Source organism: Amborella trichopoda, chromosome 5 (genome assembly GCF_054954075.1).
Source record: "Amborella trichopoda isolate Santa Cruz 75 chromosome 5, AtrichopodaSantaCruz75HAP2 v2.0, whole genome shotgun sequence".
NCBI classification, from domain to species: Eukaryota; Viridiplantae; Streptophyta; class Magnoliopsida; order Amborellales; family Amborellaceae; genus Amborella; species Amborella trichopoda.
Genome location: NC_142340.1, coordinates 2,061,963 through 2,087,970, shown reverse-complemented (window position 1 = coordinate 2,087,970; position 26,008 = coordinate 2,061,963). Strand labels below are relative to the sequence as shown.

General features: G+C 35.8%; 2 protein-coding genes across 9 annotated transcripts; one reads left to right on the top strand and one right to left on the bottom strand.

Moving 5' to 3' along the window:
- The first annotated feature begins 1,727 nt into the window (after window positions 1-1,727).
- On the top strand, window positions 1,728-3,688 carry LOC18426708 (protein JINGUBANG). The gene is made up of 2 exons (XM_020662691.2): window positions 1,728-2,526; window positions 2,982-3,688. The coding sequence occupies exons 1-2, from the start codon at window positions 1,845-1,847 to the stop codon at window positions 3,587-3,589; spliced, it is 1,290 nt and encodes a 429-aa protein (XP_020518350.1). The 5' UTR covers window positions 1,728-1,844; the 3' UTR covers window positions 3,590-3,688.
- A 7,988-nt stretch (window positions 3,689-11,676) lies between these two features.
- CKL4 (casein kinase I-like 4) lies at window positions 11,677-23,875 on the bottom strand. 8 transcript variants are annotated; one of them, XR_016055572.1, is made up of 20 exons: window positions 23,761-23,875; window positions 23,610-23,650; window positions 22,354-22,423; window positions 21,714-21,862; window positions 21,471-21,566; window positions 21,315-21,385; window positions 21,135-21,196; window positions 20,985-21,048; window positions 20,273-20,357; window positions 20,041-20,167; window positions 19,316-19,398; window positions 19,008-19,065; window positions 18,422-18,561; window positions 17,848-18,048; window positions 17,368-17,496; window positions 16,953-17,021; window positions 16,798-16,826; window positions 16,278-16,427; window positions 12,879-12,925; window positions 11,677-12,105 (listed from the first exon to the last, which is right to left on the bottom strand). XR_016055572.1 is itself a non-coding variant. In XM_006833349.4 (15 exons), the coding sequence occupies exons 1-15, from the start codon at window positions 23,834-23,836 to the stop codon at window positions 17,491-17,493; spliced, it is 1,329 nt and encodes a 442-aa protein (XP_006833412.1). In that variant the 5' UTR covers window positions 23,837-23,875; the 3' UTR covers window positions 17,072-17,490. The 8 variants fall into 8 exon arrangements, 2 of the variants coding, with proteins under 2 accessions (XP_006833412.1, XP_088722868.1); XR_016055571.1 differs by having other exon boundaries at window positions 12,879-16,427; XR_002279691.2 differs by lacking the exons at window positions 11,677-12,105; window positions 12,879-12,925 and having other exon boundaries at window positions 13,843-16,427; window positions 16,953-17,032.
- Window positions 23,876-26,008: the final 2,133 nt, after the last annotated feature.

The following is a 26,008-nucleotide window of genomic DNA, read 5'->3' as shown; positions in this document are numbered from 1 at the left end:
GCTCTAAAGAAAAAAGAAAAAAAAAACAAAAAGGGTTAATATAGACGGTAACTTTTATTTGCTCTAAAGAAATTATTTACACTAAAGAAAAAAAAATGGAACTCACAAACTCTTTGGAGGTAAAAATCATGGGTACAAATCAATTTGTCACAAATTAGTTGCAATATGCAATGGTGGCGTCCAATTTTATATAGATGGTAACTTTTATTTGCTCCAAAGAAAAAAAAAAAAAGGGTTAATATAGACAGTGACTTTTATTTGCTCTAAAGAAATTATAAAAAAAAGGGTTAGGAGCAGAGTGGATCCCGCGGGTGATGACTAGCGAGCGCTGTATATATTCAATTATATTACGTGATTTTCTTTAAAAAAAAAAAAGCATGACTCGGCCGAGTAAATCCTCTCGGCCAGGCCCGAGTATCTTGGTTGAGTCCAGTGTTCACAAAATCGAAACGGAACGGTTAACCGAATATGGGTTTGAAAGCGGTTTAACTGGCCTAACCGGTAAATCGGCCTATTCAACCTCTCTAATCGGGCAAGTCCCAGGCAGTAAAAAAAGGGTTGAAAAAACAAAAAAAAGTTACAAAAAAAAATCTACTACAATATGAAAAGCATAGAAAGAATGATTAAAACAAAACACATTCAAATGAAGTTGAAAATTAATTTTAAAAAATAAATTTTAACCCATTTTATATTTCCCAATGGCTATTTTTAGAATTTTCTAAAAAAGATTGGACAATATAAAAGTGAGTATTACTGACAAAAACAATTTTAATCTTTACTGTAATATAAGAATATTTAAAAATGCATTACAAATCAAATTCTTTATTTTTGAGAATTTATATATATATATTTCATTTTCTATTTTTAATTACCAATTTATCACCCTAACCGCCCAAAACCGGAACCGGGCAATGACTAGTTCCGATTTAACCGGACTGTTAGCGATTAGATCGGGCGTTTTTGCTAACAATGACTGAGTCAATGTTTTGAATCTTGGCTACCACTAACACCACCCTACGAACACCTTCAAAAAAATTAACTTCTAATCTACTTGCAAAACCGGATAGGGCCTGTCTTCCCTACTGAATTAACCCAAAAAAAAAGGGTGTGGTTGCATAAGGTTGTAACCTTAAATAATCCAATTAAAGTGTACCTCTAAATTTTACCATAAATGTAATTTTGACATAACAAAATTTTAGGATAGCGTAAGAATCTATTTTTATTTTTAATTATAAATTTTTAAACTCTAAAAATAGTTCAAATCAAATTTACCTAAAAATACATTAAAATCTTGAGAATGGACGATCCAGATAGATAACATGTAGCAAGATACACTATTTCATAGACTTGAAATCTCTTTTTCTTTTCATATTCATGTATCGGAGATGATCAATTAGAAGGTTTTCTAATATCTAAACAACTTTTTATGATGGATTTTTTAGGTGAATCTTTGATTCCACGTATTAAGATCCCAACCTTATATAAACTTTTTCTAACAAAAAAAAAAAGAAAAACGTTAAGGTACCCTATTTCTCCATGAATTCAAATTACTTCCTTTCTCTCACTTACGCTATTTCACCATGAATGCCCTAGAAAGGGATCGGGGAAGGGGGAGGGGGAGGGGGAGTTCAATGAATTGTGACAGAGACTTTAAGTGCATTTTTAATAAAACTTAAGGTACCCTATTTCTCCATGAATGTGGGCGGGTAACTTGTTTCAAATTACTTTCTTTCTCTCACTTACCCCATTTCTCCATGAATGCCCTATAAAACCCACCTATGTTTCATGGTTTCACCATTTTAGGAACACCCACAAAACCCACTTTCTCTCTCTAGACTCTCTTCATGGAAGACCCATCATTGCAAACCCACTTTCTCTCTCTAACCACCCATAGAGACCACTTGTACCGAAGTCTCTCCTCCAACGAGCCCTCTTTCTCAAAACTCGCTCTCTCTCCTCCCCGTTTCAGCACAGCTTCCCCCTCTCAGTCACTGCACCAAAGCCCACCTCCCGTTCGCTTCAAAGAACAAGGGACAAGAGCCTACACGAGGTGTATCTCCTCTCTCCTACAAAAAGATGGCCAAATTCTCTCTCTAGATGTGTCTAATGGTTATGTTTGCACAGGCACTGAAACCAAGTCCATCAGAATATGGAAGCTACCTGATTTCACTATACATGGGTGTTTAAAAGCTGGTTGTTCAGGTGTTAGAGCACTTTCTCTCTCTAGAGACCATGTGTTTGCAGCCTATACAGACTTGAAGATAAGGATATGGCATAGGTCGCTGGAAAATTTCCCGGTTGGGCGCCGCAAAGTTGGTCTGAAGCTCAGTAGTTATTTTCATAAAGATCATCAGACATCTTCAGCTAAACATTTGGGGGCGATCACTTCATTGGCGGTGAACACATTCGACAATCTTCTTTATTCGGCTTCAGTCGATAAGACGGTTAGGGTTTGGAGGATATCAGATTTGAGGTGCATTGAGACCATTGAGGCACATAAAGCCGCTGTGAATGCCATTGCATTAGGTTCATTTTTTTTCTCTTTTTCCAGAGAGAGATAATATATTGATAGAGAGAGTGTGCGTGCGTGTGTGTGTGTGTGTGTGAAGGAATTTTGGTGAATTTTTTTCATATCAGCTCAATATTATCAGTAAAAAAAAAAAAAAAAAGTACATCAGTTTTTTAATTTCTCAAAATGGGCCATAGAAAAGGTTCAGAACCAAGACAACTCTCTCACTGCAGAGTGGGTGTCTCCAGCTATGGCAATGTGTGTCTTCTTTGTCATAACAAGTTGTGTGTGTTTGTGGGTTTTATTTTGTTGTAAAACTAAAAATTGAGGGGGGTGTTTGTGTATGTGGTGTATGTATTTTGTTCATAATAAGTTTTTGTGTGCGTATGTGTGTGTTATTTTGTGGTATATAGTGTGTGTTTTTGTTTCAGTTTTGAGTATTCGGGTTAATAATTCTTTACATTCACTTTAGGTGGAGATGGCATAGTATTCACCGGCTCAGACGATGCAACGGTGAAGGTATGGAGACGAAGCTATAGCGAGAAGCGGCGCCACTGCCTTGCTGTGAGCCTTCTCGTCAAAGTCTCACCGGTAAAAGCCCTAGCCTTAGGCAAAAGAGGCACTCAGCTATACGCTGGTTGCTCAGATGGTTATGTTCACTTTTGGGTAAGGGCTTGTTTCTCGGGCCAAATGCAATTTGGTGGTGTTCTAAGAGGGCACAAACATGTAGTCATGTGTTTAGCTTGTGTGGGTCAATTTGTGGTTAGTGGCTCAGCAGATTCAACAATTAGGGTTTGGTACAGGGATAGAGAGAACTTTCATATTTGTTTGGGTGTATTAGAAGGCCACATAGGCCCAGTTAAGTGCCTCGTAGCCGTTTTAGATGGTGATGGTGATGGTGATGGTGATGATGGTGATGAAGGCAACAATGACAATAACGACGACAGTGGTGGCCGAGGTTGTAAAGTATACAGTGGAAGTGTTGATGGGGTTCTAAAGGTTTGGCAGGTAAGAAGAATCAGCCATGCTAGTGAGGAACAAGTGCAAGAACAAGACACTCAAAACTATTTTGAGATTTAAGAATTGTAGTTTTGCGTTTCAATCAATTTCTTCGACCTAATATGTACTAGGAAAATTGTAATTTAATGGTTAGGGTGACATTTTTGCGAGGTTTCCCAATTCACCAGATGGTAATCGAGCAAAATTTCAAATTCATTGCTTTGGAGATCGATTTATGTTTAGATTTTTTGCATATTTCTTTAGGTAGGAAAAGGAAATGAGGATATTCTACAAAGCTACACTATGTTAATTCCCATAGTAGCACTTCGAACCCTAGATCTGATCATCCCTCAAATAGATGGTTCGAAATCGGTCATTGAAGGGAAGTAACTAGGAGCATTTCGTGAGTTCTTTTTTCTTTTCTTTTTTTCTTTTTCTTTTTTTTTTTTGTGTGTGTTGGGGGTTTGGGGGAAGGAGGGAGTTCAGCAGCAGGAATCATACTTGAGATATAATATTGCAATCTTCAAAATCTGATCCTTCATGCCCAAGCCCAATTTGCACTTCTTTTAACTTCAAAGCTTTCCATTTTTCCACGGAATTGAATTTGGTGAAGAGTGTAATTTTGGGATCATACGAAATCTATGGTAAACCATTCGGGCTTGGGCTTGGGCTTGGGCTCGATTGTATAGGTGTGGATTCCGATCCTACCACTGAACTACACAAAGAAAGAAATCTATGATTACAAATATAATCATTGCACAGGAGCATCCATTTATTTGGGCACAATTTTCAACCATAGCTTCTGTTAAGGTCATATGGCACTTCCCCTATATATGTTAGCTCAGTGCATGCCATCATTAATTTTGCAAGAACACGAAAATAACTCTATATTTTCGAGCTCAGTACATGCCATCATTAATTTTTCAAGCACATGGAAATAACGCGTTCGAAGAAACCAAGTGCCAATTATGGTCGACCAAAAAAAATTTACGTTTAGTACGTTTATTTGCTACGACAAAATGTATAGGGTCTCCATTGCATATGTGAAATCTGAGTATCCATAAATGCTGGGTTTTCTATTATGTACCACGCCATGCAGGCCCTAAAGGTTTAATCTTTGCTTTTTTGACAAAATTTTAGAGAGTAAGTTTACGACAACAACCTCTATTTACTTCTCCCAGACCTCGAGAAACACTCTCTCTTTTTTAGGTAAATATCAAGGAAACAGACTTGACAAACGATCTTTACACCTACAGTACGATACCCTCATGGCAAGTTGCGGGCCAAGCCCGGGCATTTCTGGGGTCGGCCGGCAAGGCGGCTGGACCCATTGCCAACCCTAAATCCAATGGTGCAGTCAAAAAAAATGGGGCGCAAGACTCTACCCAGCTTAGTTTTGGCTAAGGGAGAGATTTCAAAAGGGTTTCAACTTTGAACCATGGCCTCCCTCAATGAAACAGGGTTGTTCACCACTAGGGCGAGGCGAAAAGCCTAAGAGTGGGGATATGGAGATAGAGGGAGTGAGATATAGAGAGATATAGAGTGGGGATATGGAGATAGAGGGAGTGAGATACAGAGAGATAGGAGGATAACGGAGAGAGGGAGAGAGATATTGAGATAGAGAGAGAGAGGGGGAGGAAGGAGAGTGGTAAGTTTTGAATAGAGAGGGATTTTAGGAAAGAGAATGGAAGAGTTAAGAAGCGGTTAGATTGAATAAAAATTGATGTAAAAACTTAGGAAAATTAATTTTATAGACATCCCACCCCCCAATATTTTTAGCATCACTCTCTCAAACTCAATATTATTTTGTCTTGCTTTTAGCCCCTAGTCAAAAGTCAATATATTTGAGACCAAACTACCTTTTCTCTCTCTCTACCCAGTCTAGCTCTCTACTCGCCTTCTTTTTTTCTCTCTCTACCCACCTTCTCTTTCTTTCTCTCGCTACCTGCCCTCTTTCTCTCTCTACCCATGGGTAGAGAGAGAAAGAGGGCAGGTAGCGAGAGAAAGAAAGAGAAGGCGGGCAAAGAGGTAAAGAGAGAGAGGGGAAGTGTAGTTTATTATCAAATATGTTGACTTTTTAACTGGGAGGTAAAAACAAGAAAAAACAGTGTTAGTGTTAGGGATGAAAGTATGATTCTAAAAGTATTGGGAGGTAGGATGTCTACAAAGTTTATTTTAAGATGCATCTATAATTTTCCTTATAAACTTTAGGAAGTTAGGATATGTCTTCTATCACAACTATGGACTCCATTTAGCGCCCAAGGTTCCCATAAATAACCAAACCTAATACCTGAGTTTCCAAATAGGGATTGTATACAATGAGATCATTTACTTTTGATACAATGATGTCATAATTATTTGCAACCATCCGATGTAATAACTGATAGTTTGCGTGTGTCATAAAGTTCGATAAACTTTCTTTTTGAATGCAACTATCTCATTTCACATTCAATATATAAGATTACTTATGACCACCTTGTACCAAAGATTAATAGACTGACTGTATACTTTTCCTTCCAAATATATTTGAGATTTCACATATAAACCAAATTTGATTTATAACGTCTTTGGACAAACAAGTGTGCAGCAATGGCAATCAGGTCAACCATTCGACCCAAGGGGTTGACCCTGTAGAAACGAAAAGCAATGAACGAAAACTAGAAAGAAGAAACAAAACACAAAAGAAAGAGACAACCAACCACAACGCAATGATATACGTGGTTCGGCAGCGTGCCAACATCCACGGGATATGAGAACTTCTTTACTGACAATGGAGAATAGGGTTACGAAAGCTCTCTTCCTCACGTCTCTCTGATTACAAAGCAATCAGCGTTTTGCCCTTAACCCTAGATGAACCCCCAATCGCAACAATATATATCGAGTCTCAGATAAATGGTACAAATTACCGAAATATCTTTATATGGATATATATTAAGTCCCAGATATATCGAATACATATTACCGAAATACCCTTGTATGGATATATATTAAGTTCCAGATATATCGAATCTTATGTACAGATATATCCAAATTCTCAAGCCCTTCGGGCTTTTAATGGCCCTCCAGAGTCGTCTTTTTTACTCCACCTTTGAAGATCTATTTCCTCATAATACAAGACATTAATCCTCAACAAACCCAACTTGGGATTGTTGTGCCTTGGTCTAGGTCTATCTAAGACTTTATGGGATCAGATCGGGTTGGACCCAACTGGTTCCTATAAATCCACATACACACAAAGAATGTTGAGGTTGTTTGTTTCTAAGGTTTGCAGCTTTTGTGCTGCTTGGTCAAGCAATCTGAGCATGGCAACTACTGCTTCTGCTTGGTCAAGCAATCTGAGCATGGCAACTACTGCTTCTCTTGACCACGCTATGCATTTGGAGATCACTACTCATTTTTACAACTTAGTATTGTTCAAACTCCAGTTGCTTTGTGTCAAAGCATATTGAATTTGAAAGAAGTGCAACGTATGGATATGTATCATGTTCGTATTGATATACATCATTACAGATACATATCAGTATGGATATGTATATGTATAGGTATATATTTTTTGATAAAATTAGGTGTTTAGACATCTTTTGATTATAATAAGATTAGTTAGTAATTATCAATAACTGTTGGTATTTATCGAGAACTGTTATTAGCTATATATTTATACGGGGTCTTGTATATTCTTTATCAATCAATATACAAAGAGTTCTCTACAGTATTTTGAGATTCTAATAGAAAAGATTGAGAGCACCTTCTTGTAGGTTTTTCTTCTCTTTGTACCTATAGTGTGTGGTGAGGCTAAGATCCCTACGTGAGTGCTTTCTTATGGTAGATTACTTCTCAAATTTTGTCTCTCTAAAATTTAGCTGTATTTGTTGAATATTGGTTGCCGGTAAACTTTCAATTACGTCAGTTAGGGTGTGCCATTTTGCACTCATTTTATATAATTTCCTTTTAAAAATATAGGAATTTGCTTGAAGCTTTGGGTAGAGATTCTCTCCCACCCATTTTTTCTCTCTACATTCATGGTTTTCTCTTACTAAGTTGCTATACCTCCATAGTTTAGCGGAATCAATACGTGTACATAAAGTTTCACGTGTTTTTGTTATTTCATTGGTGGTTTTAGTTATTTCATTGGTGACCACAAACATGGATACTCACAATTTGATATTTTCCAGTTTTTGAATTTTTATAAAATTGAATTTTATAATTTTTCTCCTTTTTTTTTAAATAGTAGTCCTATAACTCAATGTTATTTTCTCTCTAGAGAATCACCCTAGCCTGTCCCCAACCGGGCTACAATGAATCGTCATATTCAATGTAGATACTTGGGCCATTCTTAACACGTAATTTTTTTATTTATTTATTTTTTTTTGATATTGTAGGCTCAAGATTCATGATAAGTTTTAACGCATACCCGGTACAACATCTGTTAGGAGTTGTGAGTTAGTTTAAATTGAAAGCTCAAAAATGGTAAAAAGTGAGCTCAAAAAGACATAGTTGGAAGTAGTGATAAAAGATATTGGAACTTATAGCCTCCCTGAAGGTATGCCCTTAATAAAACATAATAACATATCAAGATTCATGTAGCCGATCTAAATTAATTAAAAAAAAAGGCTATGATGATCTATGATGATGATGATTTTCTTTTTTATGAAAATCTCTAAATTCAATATTTTCCATGATTTTGGTCTAAGGAAAAAGCATTAGGGAGCTTAAAGAATGTCATTCTTTCAATTCCTAGAAAGCTAACACAAAAATTAATGCATTTCCAATCTATGTCTTTTTTTTTTTTTTTTTGGGTAATTCAGTGGGGACGACAAGCCCCTTCCCTGTTTTTCGTATAGATTAGGGAGTTAGCTTTTTTAAAGGTGTTGGTAGGTTTTTTTTTTTTTCCTTTTTGAAGTGTTAGTAGATGATGTCAATAAGATTAAAAACCATAACATGATGACTAGGTATGGAGGTGCTACCACCACTACCCAGTCCGCACAAATAAGACAGAGCCAAACAAGCAAAATAATTTATGTTGAATTTATGTCGGGTAACTTTATTTTCTCTCTAGGACTGTGTTTCTACATAATACTTGATCCTCTCTCTTGCACTATTCTTCTACTTACTACCTATTTTTTCTCTATAATGAATTATACATGGTTACAGTGTTCCACCAGTTTGTACCACTCTATCCAGTAATAAAACTGGTATGTTTTCTAACCGCAACAGTAAAATGTCCTCCATTGTAAGGACAGATCCTAGCAAATTTAACCAAGAAAAAGTTTTTCAGGTCAGATGATTCTCTGTTTAAGATCCTCAGGGTACAAGGGAGAGAGGCAATGTTAAAAGCTTCGGGTCCGTATTACGTACTTGTTATAACAAAAAATCTACTGTTTAATCAAATAAATTTTGATAACAAAGTATCTGTTGTTTAGTAGCGTCTATTATAAATTTATACAAGATAAACTTATAAGAGTTTTTAAACAGTTATATTCTTACTTTGTTCATTTGCTGAAAATCATATTTTTGCCAAATAGCTCGAAGTAGTTGAAAATCACTAAAAATATATTAAATAATTAAATATTATTTAAGATACATATCGAACAACTAACGAAATAAAATTATCTATATCATGTTAATTTAGACAAGATGGTATATTCTGGATAACATTAATTGTCTTCCAAACATACCCCTAAAATATGCAATGGTTACCGTCAAAATAAAGATTAAGAATTTGAAAAGAAAACAATTGAATAGTATTAAACAATCACTTGTACTAGAAGCACGATCATATCACTCTGTTTGAGACAGTGTTTTACATACCACCGATCTAAGATGGAAATCGGTATTATGGACGGAGAATCGACGGGGACCGACTTATTTATATAGGGTTTCTGCGGCCATTAAAGGCCTTATGAGAGCATGCAATTAATATCTAATGTAGCAGAACCAAGAACTCCACTAGGAGTATAAACCTGAAGGACCAAGAGATTATGGTCCAGAGCGACCAAGAGATTATGGTCCAGAAAGACCGAGATAGGCAAATGCTATTTGCCAATACTACTAAGTTTTATGAGTTAGACCAATCAAGTTGGAAAGCCCCTATTTACCTGGGCATGAAAATAAAATCGAGGAGGATTTACAGGTTATCCCTTGATGAGGTCAAAGTTGTGCAGAGGAATGAACCTAGGGACAATGTGACCCTTGTGTGTGATGGTTGACCTCTAAAGACGAGGGTCAAAGCCTCATCACTAGACCATCACACAGCATATGCATATGATAGTCGTGGTAGGAAAGCAATACATTATTGAGGGTGCAACATGCAAATATGCGAGAGACTACCCTTATGCACCATAAAGATGTGGTTACATCTAGTCTTTGTAACAAATGGATTCATCTATAAAGAAGAACCTGAAATCCATAGATTGAGATAATATCTCCTTGCCTATTGGCTGACTTTAAAAGCCCAATCATGACTACGTTGGTCTGTGGGTCATGGGAACTGCTGGGCCAGTTTGTGAATCCATCTATAGATCATGAGAACTACTAGGTCAATTTGAAAAAGCAAATGTGGATTATAATCCACAATAGAAGATGAAGTGCTTCAAAATAAATTAAAATCTTAAACTTAGAAGAATCTTATTCCCATTTAAATTATTTGATTATATTTTTTTTATAATAATTTATTTTTAGAATGATTATTTAAATTTTTAGATATTTTTGGATATTTTATTTTGACAAAATGAATTTATAAAATTAAAAAAAAAAATCGATTTTCAATATTTAATATTCAGATAAAAATAAAATTCTATTTCACAAATTCCAAAAACCAAAATTGTATTTTGAAAATTAAATATGTGTGGGGAGGACCATTGCCTCTTTGGGATTAGCGTGTGTGCACAACCCACTTAAGAGGTAGTCCTCTTTTTATGGACATGTTGCATGTTTTAAAATATTGACATCTTGTTTGACCAAGTCAAATTGAAAACCAGATATGCTATGTGAGTATTAAGATATTAGGAACTCTAAAAGAGATGAATAAGAAGAGAGTTTTTTACAACATAAATTGTATCTTGTATTTTTTTTATCTTTTTTTTTTATGGGATAAAGGTTTAGGAAACTGGATAAAGTTATGCACCATCCTTTAAATTATAATGGCTAATCTTAATAATAAAATGTTCAGATCTCTCACCCCACAAAACTCCTAAGATCAATTGGACTCACACAAATTAAAAGTGGCTATCCCCAAGCAAATATGCATGAGATCTTCTTAATCCTGCTCGTATACTGAGTGCCAAACTTATTTCAACACCATTGGCACTAAACATAGGAAACTAGAAACAAAATTCAGAAATTGTAACAAGATAACAAAGATAAGAAAGTAACAATCTAGGTAAGTGTATATTGCATTCCATTAGATACATCCAATTGATAAATTTTAAGTTCATTTGGCTCACATGGCCTATCAAATAAAATGGGAGTACATGGCTGGTTAAGAATAATTGCCCTAAGCTATCATGTTTGTTTTAAGCGTACCGTTTGTATGGAGCCAAAGCTTTAAACAATCAAAATGAAACCCACCTTCAAATAGTGTTGTGGTTAAGGGTAGCCTTAAAATACATTTTCATCTTTATTTATAAAATTTAAAACTTTAAAAATAATATCGATCAAACAGATCTATGAAAACTTGAAAATCTTCAAGATTGGCACGATACGCTATTTCCAAAACTTGAAATCTATGTTTTCCTCATGTCCATGCGTCTTGACGTCTAAATGATCAATTTGTAGATGTTTGAGCATCAAAACATCTTCTAGTAAAATTTTTTAGATGGGCTCTAATTTGATAGTTTAGAACCTCGGCTCTATATAAACTTTTTCCTGGTTTTAATGTGTACTTATTAAATCATAATGTAACACCCAAAACCACCTTTAAACCATTTTTACCCATGCTTGCGTGCGTGCCCCTCTCTCTCTCTCATACACACATAACTGCCCCTAAACCATCATTTATTAATGTGTACTTATTAAATCATAATCTAACGCCCAAAACCACCTTAAAACCATTTTAACCAATGCCTCTCTCTCTCTCTCTCTCTCTCTCTCTCTCTCTCAGCACATTAAAACCATTTTTTACCCATGCCCTGCCCCCCCCTTCTCTCTCTCCTCCCATCTCTCGTACATGGTTTGTTAAGAATCACTGCCCCTTAAAATCATCATGTTCGTTTTGATGGCTACCTATTAAACCATAATGTAACACCCAAAAGAAACTGAAAACGACTTTACCTTTGCCCCTTTCTCTCTCACTACTCAAACCATATTTACCTCTCTCTCTCTCTCTCTCTCTCTCTCTCTCTCTCTCCAAAACAACCTTGAAACCACTTTCACCCGCCCATCTTTCTCACCACTCAAACCACTTTTACCAATGCCTCTTCTCTCTCTCTCTCTCACACACACACACAATGTATCATCGAGAACAACCTTAACACCCCTTTCCCTCCCTCTGTGACATCCACACAGGTTGGACTGAGTTTTACTGCCATCAAGGGGTTCAGATATAAATGACAGTTTCCAGCTCTCTCCGTGATATCCCCAGAGGTTCTACTAAGTTTTTACTGCCATCAAGACGTTCAGATATAAATGACAACGTGTCCAGAAAAACTTAAAAAGAATGCATACAACATGAGCACACATTAAAAAAAATATAAACGCACAATTCCCAGTACAAATAATAGCTTTTCATACAATATGAGCAGACACATTAAAAGAAATATAAACGCTCAACTCCCAGTACAAATAATAGCTTTTAAACAATTACTCCCTCCAAAAAACCAGTTAGGAATACTTTTAGGACCCAAAATTATAGGGATGTAATTCAATATACTATGAAAGTGCGTGAACAAATCACATCTTACGATTGACCTCAAAACCATCCAAAACTCAGATCTAGGTGTTCTATTTTTTAGAAATCAAGGAACTCAATAAATTTCTTCTTTTTCCTTCGTTTTTTTTTCTTTTTTTTTGTTAGAGGGGGGTGGTTTAGAAAATACTCTAGAGTGTGTTTGACGTATGGAGTTTTTGGAAGTGGAAAGGACTCTCCCACAAATTATGAAAGACTGCTTTTTCATTATTTTTTATGGAAGATAGGTCTTCCAAAAATGAACCCATTTTAACACTGAAAAAACAGATGCATGGAAAGTCACCTTTCCACTTTACAGCTTTCCGTAACATCAAACATGAAATGGGACATTTAATATCCACTTCCAGAAACTTCTACTTATCAAACACGCCCTTAGTGACCTAAAGTAGATCCCAAACTTTCACATGACCCTTAGTGACACTAAAGCAGATCCCAGACTTTCACATGAAGAGAAGGAGCAAGAATTACCTTCTGCTCCAGCAGAAGCACTGCACACGCGCTCATTCAAAATTTTCCTTGCAGATTTTGTGGGAGTTCCAGTACAGTTATATCAAAGCATATATGCACAATAAATACAGTCCATGAGTCGACAATTCCCAAAAGAAAATGGTAAACCTCGCTTCTATTTCATTATAGTCAACAGGCATAGGAAGAAATTGACAGCTACAGTAACCAATGCATTTTCAGAGACATGAGTGCCGTTAGATATAAAGAAGAGAAAATATCTCCATACCTTCTTTTTTTAAGTTTTATATCTCAATAAACCTAAAGTTTCAAAACATATCTTGGATCATAACAATTCTAAGTTTTGCATCTTTTAACCCTCTAAGCTAACTTTATCTCCTTTAAACCTATTTATTTACCCCAAACAAATGTAAAAAAAAACCTATCATTTCTCTCTCGTCAAGTGATTTCTCCTAAATCTCTCTCTATTTTCCCCTTCTCTCTCCTCCGCGTCTCTCAATTTCTCTCCTCCTCGTAACTACTCTCCCTATTTTTGCATTCTCTCCCCCGTGTCTCTCTCTCTTCCCCATAACTAAATCTCTCTCTCCCTATTTTCGCATTCTCTCTCTCCCCTGTGTCTCTCACCCTCTCTCTTCCCCATAAGAATTGATTGCACGCTCGGACATAGCATGGGCTCCCATTAAAGAGACAGAAAGCAACTGAAAGGAGAAAAAGAAGTGAAGCATGAACTGCGGCTTGTTTGAATCAGAGGCCTTTCTACTTCCCCTGCCACATTTTTGTGGAGGAGAGAGAAATCACTCTCCCTCTTTCTCTCTCTAACTAGCTTGGAAAGCTGGACACCAGATTTGGATCAGATAGTTGGTTATGAGAAACCAATGAGGATTATTTCTGGTTTTTAGGTATATAATTTATTACTTTATTCTATGTCCCCGTGATCTAACAAAACCACCCTCTCTCTTTCTCTGTATTTTCCCTACTCTCTCTCTCTATTTTGCTTTTATTTCTCTCTATGTCCTTGCATGGAGCTCGATTACGGGGGTGGAGCTCTGCTGCGAAAGTTTGAAGTACTTGCCAGACACTGAGTCCAGGAATCAGTCATTGAGGGGTAGGGATGGAGGAGGACCAACGGCTAAGATTCTTCTTCGTGGATGAGGGGTCAACAGAGCTGTTGGATATGGTCAGAGGCAGCTCCACCATGGCCAAGGGTTCTTTCTGGTTCTCTATGGAAGAGCCTCTCTCTCTATTTTGACAAGAGCCTCTTTCTCTTTCTACCGTTCTCTCCAAATTGTCTTCTTTTCATTTCCAAAATCCCTCTCTCCCATTTTTAGAACAGCCTCTTTCTCTTTCTATCTTTCTCCCAAATTGTCGGCTTTCCCCAACTTTCAAAATGAGAGGACCATAATAGTTGTGCTCCAAATTTTCTGAAGAGCTTCTTTTCCCTTTCTATCTTTCTCCCAAATTGTCTTCTTTCCTCAATTTTCAGAATCATAGGACTGTAATAGTTATAGGATTTCTAAGGCAAATGCAATGAATTTACTGTATTATTTTGAGAGGTCGAATATTCAAAATTATGTTTTATTGGGTGAGGGTTGGGGGCTCTCGTATAATTTTGCAATGAGGGGGTATCCAGTCGTTGATTCTGAATTGTTATAACAACATATTAGAGCTTTTGATCCAATGAAGATAGAGGGTGTTAACTCTAAGTTTACAAAAGATATTTTAATTAAGAACCATGTGATAAAGAAGTGTTAGAATCTGGTTTGGGAGCTTGGTTGACAACTGTAAACATGGTTCCAATAGAAAATATGTGTTCAAACGTAACAGATCAGAGGGAGGATATGGTGTTTTTTTATTCTTCAAAAACTCGGAGACCATGGTGAACGCTGGGTCCCAGTGAGAGAAACGTATATAGAGAGAGAAGAGAAACATGTAGAGAGAGACGGGAGTTTAGAAGAGGATGTCATTTACAAATTTGTTTAGGTTAAAAAATTGGATAAAATTGGTATCAGGGGCTGGAAGATATAATTAATAAGAATCTTTATTAAAAAAGATAGGTTTTCAAACTTTAGATTCATGGAGAAATGAAACTTAAAGTAGGTTCCATGAAGATATTTTCATCAAGTGCAAAGAACACAATCAAGGTACAAATGCATCCACAACACCATTAACTCTCTGAATCAAGGCATAACAAGTTCAAAATTGGACTCAAGAAAAAAAACTTGAGTCAATAAGTCGAGTTGGTGGCATTGCTCCTTTTTTTAGTTATTTTGGTGGAAAACTATCCAAAAGATGCTAGTCTACAATGATTTCCTAGATATCTTTATAAACAATTTATTGTGCTTCATATCATCAACACAATATTTGACCACCCTATCAATTATGCATATTGTGTGACTGATATTAAATAAAGGGATTGTATACTAAGAGACCATTTACTTTTATTACAAAGAGGTTGCAATTACTCGTAACCATTAGATGTGAAATTGAATGGCTTGAAGTGCTTTATAAAATTCGATAAATTTTTCTTTTGACCTTTGAACCTAAGTAATTTGCACTCTTACAACCACCCGATTTGAAATCTGACGGACAAGAGTACTTGTAACTTCTTTTTACCAAAAATAAATGGTCTCTTTATATACTTTTCCTTAAATAAATTGGACTCCCAAAAGGACAAACTGACTTGAACCAGCCACTCAAGTCAACTTGGACTAACTTCTTAAACCACACCCTAAAAACATTAAGGGGGGGAAATACAGCTCAAATTACAAATATCAAAAATTTTAAAGAAAGGGGAGCCAACCAGCAGAGCCATGGTGAGCTTCAGCATGTGCAAGCCACGCTTCCATTGGGTGAAGGACCAGCTTGATCTTGACTGGAGCCTCAATCACCAAGACTAAGCTCAGCTAGATCAAGGGAAGGTTTGACCTTGGCCTTGGGTTGGCTTGTTAAGAAACAAGCTCAGAACAAACTCGGCTACATGGAATACATATCTATATGGTAAATAGGATAGCTTGAGATGATTTTCCCTTTTGAGGTGAGGTCCATATACCATAATATGTATTGTTTCCTTTATATATACTATGCATATAATAAAATAGACAAGTATATTATATGTATAATATAGTAGACAAGCTTAAGCCAAACTTTTTTATGCTTGATCTTGGCATGTCTAATTATCAAGCTAGTGGGTGCAGCTTGGCTAGGAATGCCACACCAGAACATATTACTCAAGCTTGATTCTCTTTACAAGTCAAGCACCTCGGCTCGCGACCTAGGTTGGCAGGTTGAAAGGGCTACTCAAAGATCATTGAAAGCTGCTAAATAAGAAAAACAAAGACTCCATGCAAGTTTTATACCTATGAATGAAGTCAGCTATCGAAAAAAAATTAGCATATTCAATACCTGTGAAGTTAGAAACGATTGAACTCCATGGACTGCAAGTGGGGAAACCAAGTGGTTATACCAATTGGAGAGACCTTGTTAAGAGTTCCTTCTTTTTCTCACTTTCTTGGGCTGGTCATAAAGAATGCAGGCCTTATGCTTCTCTTTTTCCTGGAAAATGTTGTGATACTATTTTACATTAGAAAGCATTGTTCACCATCTTCCATTAAGGAGTAATTTCTGCATATGGTTTAATCATCAAGCACAATGGCACATCAAAATCCCCAGATTCCTTTCAGGAGTAATTTCTGCGTATTTCATTTCGGAGAAGCCCATAGTTCTTTTCTTTTATGGGGTAGGTAGAGAAGCCCATAGTTCATCAAACCACTATCATTATATCCAAGGAAGCATAATGTGCATTTGTGCTGAAATAAATCAACCAATTGCAAAATCTACACCTAAATGGCAACAAGTGATCCAATAGTTTCTATATACAAATTGGAATCACAACTTGACCTGTACTCCTCAATGAAACGTTTACCTTCTGTGGTTCTCACGCAACATCATGTTCTGGAGAGTAGAAAACACGTGTACAGAAGATGAGATAAAAAGGAAATGGGATCCATAAGCATTTTGCACAATAGAATCAACTTAATAAAAAAACTGATCAGAATTTCCTTAAGAAGGTTGAACTACCTCATAAAGAGAAGCACAGATAAACCTGAAGGATGTCCAATACATAGAAAAGCATGCAAGGCCCGGTACCTGAAACACTACTGTATTGAGTTCTTTTCAGAGACTAAACGACTTAAAGATTGAAGGTGTAAAACTGTTCCATCCATTGTTTTTCATTAAAAATACAGCATAATAGCGAAAATAGACATTTAAATTTGGTTTTCCTAATCAATTAGGTTAGACACAAGTGGCCGTCCCAAAGGAAGCCAGATTACAACAAAACCATGATAATCTATTAACAGAAGAATGTAAATACTACAGGGACGACAAAACCGGCGACTGGAGTGAGTTAACAGCAGCAACTTAAGTGGGGAACAGCAACTGAACTTTGAGTGGGCCCAACTTTAGTAGCCGGCCAAATTGTATCTGTAGTCACCTTAAGAGAAAGAGAGTATGCTCGTTGATATCCACAAAGTGGGGCCCTTTGAAGTGACAAATTTGCAGGTACTTCACAGCAAGAGAATTTGAAACCCTTTATATTCTTCTTTTCTTCATATATTCACTCCTGAAAGAATACGTCCCACCTTGTAAATTAAATGTGACATTCTTGAATCTGAATTATAATACACTTGTTGCATCCCGAAAAAAAGACCGAAAATTAGAAGTATTCAATAATCCAATGGATTATCGAAAACCATAATCATTCGTATCATCAAGATCGTATGAAATGATAGAAAGTGATGACCCAATGGATACCAGTTCATAATTTCCCTTCCAACATCGCATGCAAAAAAAAAAAAAAAAATTGACGGAATTTTTGTTGAGGGAAAACATCGCATTTAAAAATTAATTGGGGCACTAGAGCAGAAGCATAGGCTTTGCAAAAAATAGTAGCTGAGAGGGCATATTAATGTACCATTCTTTTTGAAGAGGAAGTGCGTTGCAATGAAGGAAGCCAGCTGCTTGAAGGACCACTATTGCCACCTATTGCACGAACCGAATTGGAAATTTCAGTTGGCTTCACAGGTTTTATACTCATAAAATTTCTCTTTGACGTACTTGGTGGAGCAAATGATGTAGAAGGCATGGGTCCTTTGTCAACCAGAGCTCCCACTCTCTAGAACAAGAAAAGATGTGAAGTTAGCCAAAAACCGATCAGGAAAAACAGAAAAGAATTCAATTGGATAATACAGATTCAAATATAAAACTATGAAACGTTACCAAGCAAAGCATAGTTATCCCCATGCTACATCATATCCATAAAACAACCACCCTTGGTATCCTCATTACCATTGAATACAATTGAGTACAAAAAAATCACAGTTGTCAATCTTAATGCATTTTCCCAGGGATTAGAGAAAGCACAAAGCAATGTCTATTTGGCAAATATAAATGCAAAGTATCACAAGGTAACCAGAAAAAAAAAATTGTATTGGGGAAAGATGAATTTGGATTTCTAATTTAGTAATGTAGCTTGTTGTGTAACTTACAGTCTTCTCTAGATGAGCATTCTCAATGCCGAAAGTTCTATCATTCGATGGTTTAAATTGCATCCGAATCGCAGGACGAGCACCATTACTTGTACCAAATCGATCAGCCACCTCAGCAAGATTAGAAACATTATTATCCCCTGGATATAAGATCAAAATAATCAACCAACAAGAACAAAATCACTCTAACCGTTAATCCTCAGGCTAAACAGATAACAAATCGAACAAATTACATTGCAGTTGCATGAGCATGAGTCAAGGCCATAATGTCTTCTCTGGAAATAAATGAAGACAGCATTGATACTAGGAATAACAATAGCAATGAACATAAGGACAAAACAAAAAATTAAAAATTAATTAATTTATTGCACATGAAATTAAGACAAAGATTATGTCGACGAAGAAAAACATAATATTGGAAAAAAATTTGTTGGAAACTGGAAAATGGACAGTGTAAATTTTAGGTCTAACTTATATACATTCTAGCTTTCCAGAAATGTACTACTTATCAGTTAGGATGGTCAGATCTAAAAAGCAAAAAATTCTTCCACATTGGATGTATCACTTTACTGAGGATATTTCTTACCTATATGATTGCCGGCATCCAGCGGCACAGCTCGGCTGCTATTCCCTCCAGATATTGGCTGAATACGCAAACACCATTTCTTATTTAAGAACTAATAGAACTTAAAGATTCAACAAACAAATAGGTGTCGTACCAATGTGCGAGAGGAAGTCAAATGATATGTAAAAAGAAGTAAAACCAAGATACCAGAAGACTTTATAAATATTCACTCTTGAAACAAAATTCCAGGCAAACAAAATCACCAATCAACAATACATATGGGATTTGCATATTTCACTTCTAAAATGCACAGAATCAAAAGTACTAACAGATGATCGCTGATGAGTCTTCGTTCTCTGGGCTTGTTGGTATTTGAGGATGGTCCAATCGAATATATAATCAAACTGATATCCTGTCAGTAATCAAGAAAGAAACATGATGTGAGCAGCAAGTGAATAAAAGCAGAAAGTAAATGGCATATACATTCATTTCACTTGAATTAATAACAAAAGAAATCAAAATAGTGCGCTGTTTAAGAGACTTGAATTCTAGTAATCTTCTATGAAAACTCCCAAAAGTCAACAGTAACAAATGCCACTTGAAATAAGCTCCAAAAAGGTTTAAAAGACATATCAACTATGATCATGCATCATTCACCTTCTGCATCAGTGCAAAGTAAGTATGTTCAGGAACTCAGAGCAAAGAAGGTAATGTGAAAAGACACATTCGAGATATCCATCTAAGAAAAGAATACGAACCCAACTAAACAAAATGCATGGTAAGTAAACATTAGCATCTATACTCGTGAAAAGAAACACAATGAAACAGATAGGGAAAAAATCAACAAAACATTAGATTTTTTTCAAGACATTTTCACAAGTAACAAAGGAATCTCAAAGTGATAACAAGTTGTATAGGTTAGACTACCCAAAGCCAAATCTAAAAAACAATAGGAAGAAAACACACAGATATTATAATGTACTTTTTCCATGATTGGCATATAAGTAATGTCTAACTGGACAGCCACGAGTCAAAATTTTATTCATTGTCTTACCTTCACGTGAAAATAAGTCACGAAATAGCCGCTTCAAGAAGCCATAATCAGGCCGTTGATCGAATGTCAAAGAATGGCAGTAATGTAGGTAGGATGCAAATTCCACGGGATGAGACTTGCATAAGACCTTGGAAATAGATGATATCCTCAGTCAGTATGATCAAATGAACAAGTCAGCACAAACGTGGAAGAACAACTCATGAGAAACGTAGAAAGTAGTGAAAGGCAATACCTCAATTGGGGTGGACAACTTCTTCTCACATATTTTTTCATATTTTTGTTTCTTTGTTGCAGCCTTCAAACCCTGCCATGGAAGGCTGCATGTGTGGCATCGGTGATTAGCACATGCAAGTTATAAATGTATTTCACAGAAGGAAAGCAAATAAAAAATTTTGCTTTTAAAATCAATCGAGGGAAAATAAGGAAAGCTAATTACAACTTTTCATCCTTAGTAGCATTCCATTGTTTGATGATTTGATCAACTTGGAGGATTTGTTATAATTTCATTATATTGCACACACAAAAATATATTCAATAAATAACTTCACAGTGCAATATCATTACATTTACTGAAACCACTAATAAAGGATTTCTCCAATAATATAAAAAAGAAAAGAGAAGAAAGAGTGAGAGAGAGAGAGGGAGAGAGGGCAGGAGGGAGGCACCAACCAGAACTGCACCAAAATCCACACATGCAGTTGCATTGGCAAATAATTTGAACCAAGTAATTTTTTACCAGAAAGGTGATCGACTGATGTTGACAAATTTTTAACAAAAACATAACTAATACGATTAGATATCCAAGTGTCAAATCGTGCAATTTGTACGAAACGTTGACACCCAAACGGAATAAGTGCAGAGCTAATATTTGGAACAAGCATATGTTGCATATAACTGCATAGCCAATTCTGGATGATTTGACAACGACAAGCTAAGGGGGATACCTTCCTCTTAGGAAATATAGAAGAACATATCCAAGAGACTCCAAGTCATCCCTGCGGCTTTGTTCTGAAAACAACAAAGCAAAACACAATAAATCACAGAGAACTTTTACTAACTTGAAAGAATTGAAGTTAGAATGCTTGGCTGCTTACCAATGCCCAAATGAGTGTTGCAACTTGCATAACGTGCAGTACCAGTCAGATTTTTGTCCTCCCTGAAAGAGATGATGACAATTAAAAATAAATACTTATTGCCTGCCCATAGTTACCAGGTGTAAAGTGAATCAATGGAGGACGCCATTAAATTTAATGCTGAAAAGAAAGGCATAATACCTGTAAGGAATATGGCGATTGGTTGTGGAGTCCCGGTATCGTTTTGCAAGTCCAAAGTCAATGACGTAGACCTATAGAGCAGAGTTCCAGTCATTCTATGGATTCATATTCTTGTGAGTACTACATAGGAAGAGAGAATATTTAAACAGCTATTACCTGGTTTGCTTTCTTACCAAGACCCATTAGGAAATTATCTGGCTTGATGTCCCTATGCAAAAATCCTTTGGAGTGAACGTACTCTATTCTAGTTATCTGGACTCAATTGGGTCAAATACAGAGATGAAGAGGTTCAGAAATTGAAGAGATAAACCAGCAGTCTGCTAATTGAAACTATGAGAAACTGAAGAATTAGATTCTCGATATGGAAATCATCCACTTCATACATAAGAATTACATTACCATCTGATCGGCGAGCATTAAGACCGTCTTCAACGAGAATTTCCTACCACAGTAGACAAACAAGTCTTCAAGACTTGGTCCAAGCAAATCAAGCACTAAGACATTGTACTCTCCATCAAGCCCACTCCATCGTATATTTGCAATACCACCTGGAAAAGAGAACAAATTTCAAGGATAATTAGCAGGCAAACAAAAGTCAAAGGATAATTTCTTTCTGTGCCACTGAAAGTACTTCAAAAAGAATCAACCAAGTAAGCCCTATCCCAACCCAAATCCAAACACAACAATACACATCCAATTCAGGAATGAAATTTCCCTTCCACACACTGTTCATATCAATTTGCCCCTGAAGCATGAATTCCAGAGCATTCACATGTGTTAAAGACTAAAAATATTAAATGTTACATTTTAAGTTATAGCACGTCTTTACATAAAATCTTATGATAAAAGGAGACTTCTAATAAATAAATACCCTTTGCATCTGTAAATGACAAGTTAACAACAAATTACTACCTAAAAAGAACCATCTACAAAATCCTGTTAAAATAACCCATTGATAGCATTTGTGATAACAATAGTGGTTATAAAGGCAGAACAAAATAAGGTTAATAGAAGCGCAGGTATGATGAGTAGTGCATACTTCCTCCTTGTAGAATTTTATATAGCTTGGCCTCATAAAGCAGTTGTGGATGCTTTGTCTTCCCACTCTCCTGAAGATGATAAAACAGGCACACGGTAAACGATCTTTATGTCACCAACAAAAAAAGTTCTGGAGAAACCCAACAAAAAAGATGAATAGAAATTAATGTTTGGGACCCAAAAATGAATATATACACGCTCTATAACTAAGTCTTAGAAAAATATACTACACTAAACAAATAAACTTCCAAAATAAATTTTCGAGTATACCTAAAAGAAATACCCAAAAATCTGAATTCCTTTTCAAAACACAATAAGGTATAAAAGGATTGAGTAAAAGAATTAATTTCTAGCAGCGAGGCTTGAAAACCCTTAAGGCCATCCATTGAAGATGCTTTCTTACTTCAATATTTCATAAAAAATCCATTCACAACATTAAACAAATTACAGGAGCAGAAAGGGAGGCCAATTCAGGGGAACAAAAGAAAAGGTAAAATACAAGCAATTAACCACTACTTTGTGACATGAAAGACTAACTTTCCCTAAGTTCCAGCACTTGACATAGATTTCCCAATATAACAAACCCAATCATAAGCAATGAAAAATTAGAACTTCCCCACAGCCCAATGTTGTAAAACTTATGCGAAGTTCAAAATATGTAATTAACTGAGATTCGCTTTATTTATATCAACTACCTAATGTTCTCCACTTTTTTAAAAAAAAAATGATAGGTTTTCCACTAGCAGCGGGCCCCAAATGGTTGGATAAGGCTTGGATGATGATGATGATCTGTTTCCCATTGATATTTATTTTGCTTGTCAAAATGAAAAAGAAAAGTCACTTCTTTATTGGGATTTCAACCATAAGACCTCCACCACCATGTATATCCAATAAATAAAACCATCACAACAATTAAAATAATAACATAACTCCCAATAATCAAAATACCAATGATTTTCAAAAAAAATTACAATACTACATAAAAACCAGGGATCCAATTTCAGCGTATCAAATCCTTGAGGATACCTGTGATGGATCTTTCAAATAAATATATTCAAAATTTTCAGTACCATCACATACACCAAGCAAACAAAATTGCAAACAGAAATAATCAAAGCATTAAAAAGATCACATCTGTCAAAATTATGAACATTTACAAGCTTCACGGCCATGACCTCATTCGTATCAACATGAACAGAAAAAAGTAACAATCAAAGCATTAAAATGATCACATCTTTCAAAATTAGAAACACTTACAAGCTTCACGGCCACGACCTCATTTGTATCAACATGAGTAGCTGACAAAAAAAGGGGCAATAAGAATGAATCATAAAAAGAAATTATTTTAGATCATATGTCTTCACGCAAACTAAATTAAAAAAAATGAAAACAAAAAATCAATGCTCACCAAGATATATTTCTCCAAAAGATCCACTCCCAATTTTCCGACCTAACCTGAACTTCTCACCCACCGTCCTCTCCATGACCTAATCTCAAATCAGAGCATCCAAATTCAGGGTCCTCTTGTATGACTCTTGCTGCAGAGATTAGAGTTGCTTGCTGAACAATATCGGGGGCCAAAAACCTTAGAACAGAGGAAAAATAAGGGGATTTTTTAAGCTCAGATGCCGAGAACTGGAGCTTCACTGAGTTGCAGAGAAACTAGGGTTTTTAGTGATGAAAACAAGGGCAAAAAATTTAGCGAGATAAGATTAAGGAGCCATTTATAGAAGTGGTGACGATGAGGTAGATCATAGACAAAAGGAGAGAGAGAGAGACTGCTTTTTAGGAGAGAGCGAGATACGCTGCCGGTTTTGAAGGGGAGAGAGAGAAGGGGGCGGAGAGAGCTTCTTTCCCGGCAACTTGTAGTTGGTGGCTTTGGCTAAGGCTCGAAGGGGTGTTTTGTTAACGTGAAGGGACCGAAACGCCCTTATATGTGATTTTTAAAAGACGGAAATACCCTTTGTACCTATCCCTAACCGAAAAGATATACATGTAATACATGTGAGTACGTACTTAACGTACTCTAATATTTCATTATATTTAAGACCCTTTCTCATTAGGGGTATTTTAGATACATAGATAATAAATAATATTTATTACTATAATAAATAACGACATTATAGTCACATGACCTACGTAGATCAGTTTTTAACGGCTCATAAATGTCATTATTTTATTATGAAAATATTTATCATTTATTTTCTAATTAAGAAAAGTGTCTTTATTAAAAAAAAAATCATTATAAAACAAAGACATATGCGTATCCAAAAAAAGTTGAGTATAATGAAAAACTACTCGTATGTATGCGTACCTTAACATAAGTTTATAATAAAACTATGGGATTGTCTACAAAGAGATCATTTATCAAAGGGTGGTCATAGATGTGATTAGACTCGGGGACCCAACGAGTGGATCCTATCTCAAGTTTGGGTATAGTTTAATTTTTTTATCCGACGGGTCAGGTTTGGGTTCAAAACTTGGACCTAAATACTATTTGAGTCCAAGTCTGGGTTTAGCCAGACTCAACTCATACCTGTAAACCATTGGAGATAAAATATTTTACTTTAAGTCCTTGTCGTTTTGATGTATTAAAGATTTTTTACAATAAAAACTCATAATAGTATTTAGCTATTAGACGACAAATCATATAACTTGAAGTCTAATAGCAGCATGATTGTGACCTTGTTGCCAATATTATAGGTAAATTATTATAAAAGAAAGTCTAAAAATAATAAAAATAAAAAGCAGCTCACAGTCATAGGGTGGCAATGGACCCAACCTGACCTAAGACTCAATGGGTGAACCCATGAGTATAGGTCTAATTTTTTAACCCAAATGGGTCGGGTCTAGGACCAAAACTTGGACTCGAATACTATTTGGGTATAGGTTTAGGTTCAAGTCCAGTCGAACTTGACCCAAACCCAACCTGATACCACCCCACATTTATCTTTTGTACATGGATGTCACAATTATTATAGCCCCTTAAATTTCAAAATAAGTGGTTGTAAGAGTGTCATTAAACATACACAAAGTTAGTAAAAAAAATATATCGGACTTCACAACTCACACCAAACCATCAAATTTGACATCTAATGAGTGGGGATGAATGGGTGAGTGGGAATGAATGGATAGTTGTAAGAGTGTCATTGAATAAACACAAAATTCAAAAAAAAATCTCGAACTTCGCATTAACACTAAACCATCCAATTTGACATCTACTTAATAAGAATGATTGTAACTTTTATGTACAAAAAATAAATGGTATCTTCTAAAACTATCCCTAAAATTATACACTGTTGATACAAGGATGTTACTGTCCTTGTTGACAGGTCGATTTGCAATTTTGGCAGAAAACTTATTTTCCTTAATCCCTAAAGCTCATATTAATCTTATTATTTTAAAGGAAATAAAACTAACACAATTGAAATCGATTTATCTGAAGTCTAAAATTCTTATTGGAAATCGATTTTTCTATTGAAGACAAGGTTCAAACACCTCCAGGTCAAAGAATAAGGAAATACGACCGAGTGCCTGTGTGATGGACCCACGGGTGGAAATAATTCATTTGAACCTGCAGTCAAACCATTAGAGATCGGGGACTTTTGTAACCTACAGTTTTCTCAAATCATATTTGATCAATGCTAACATCAACT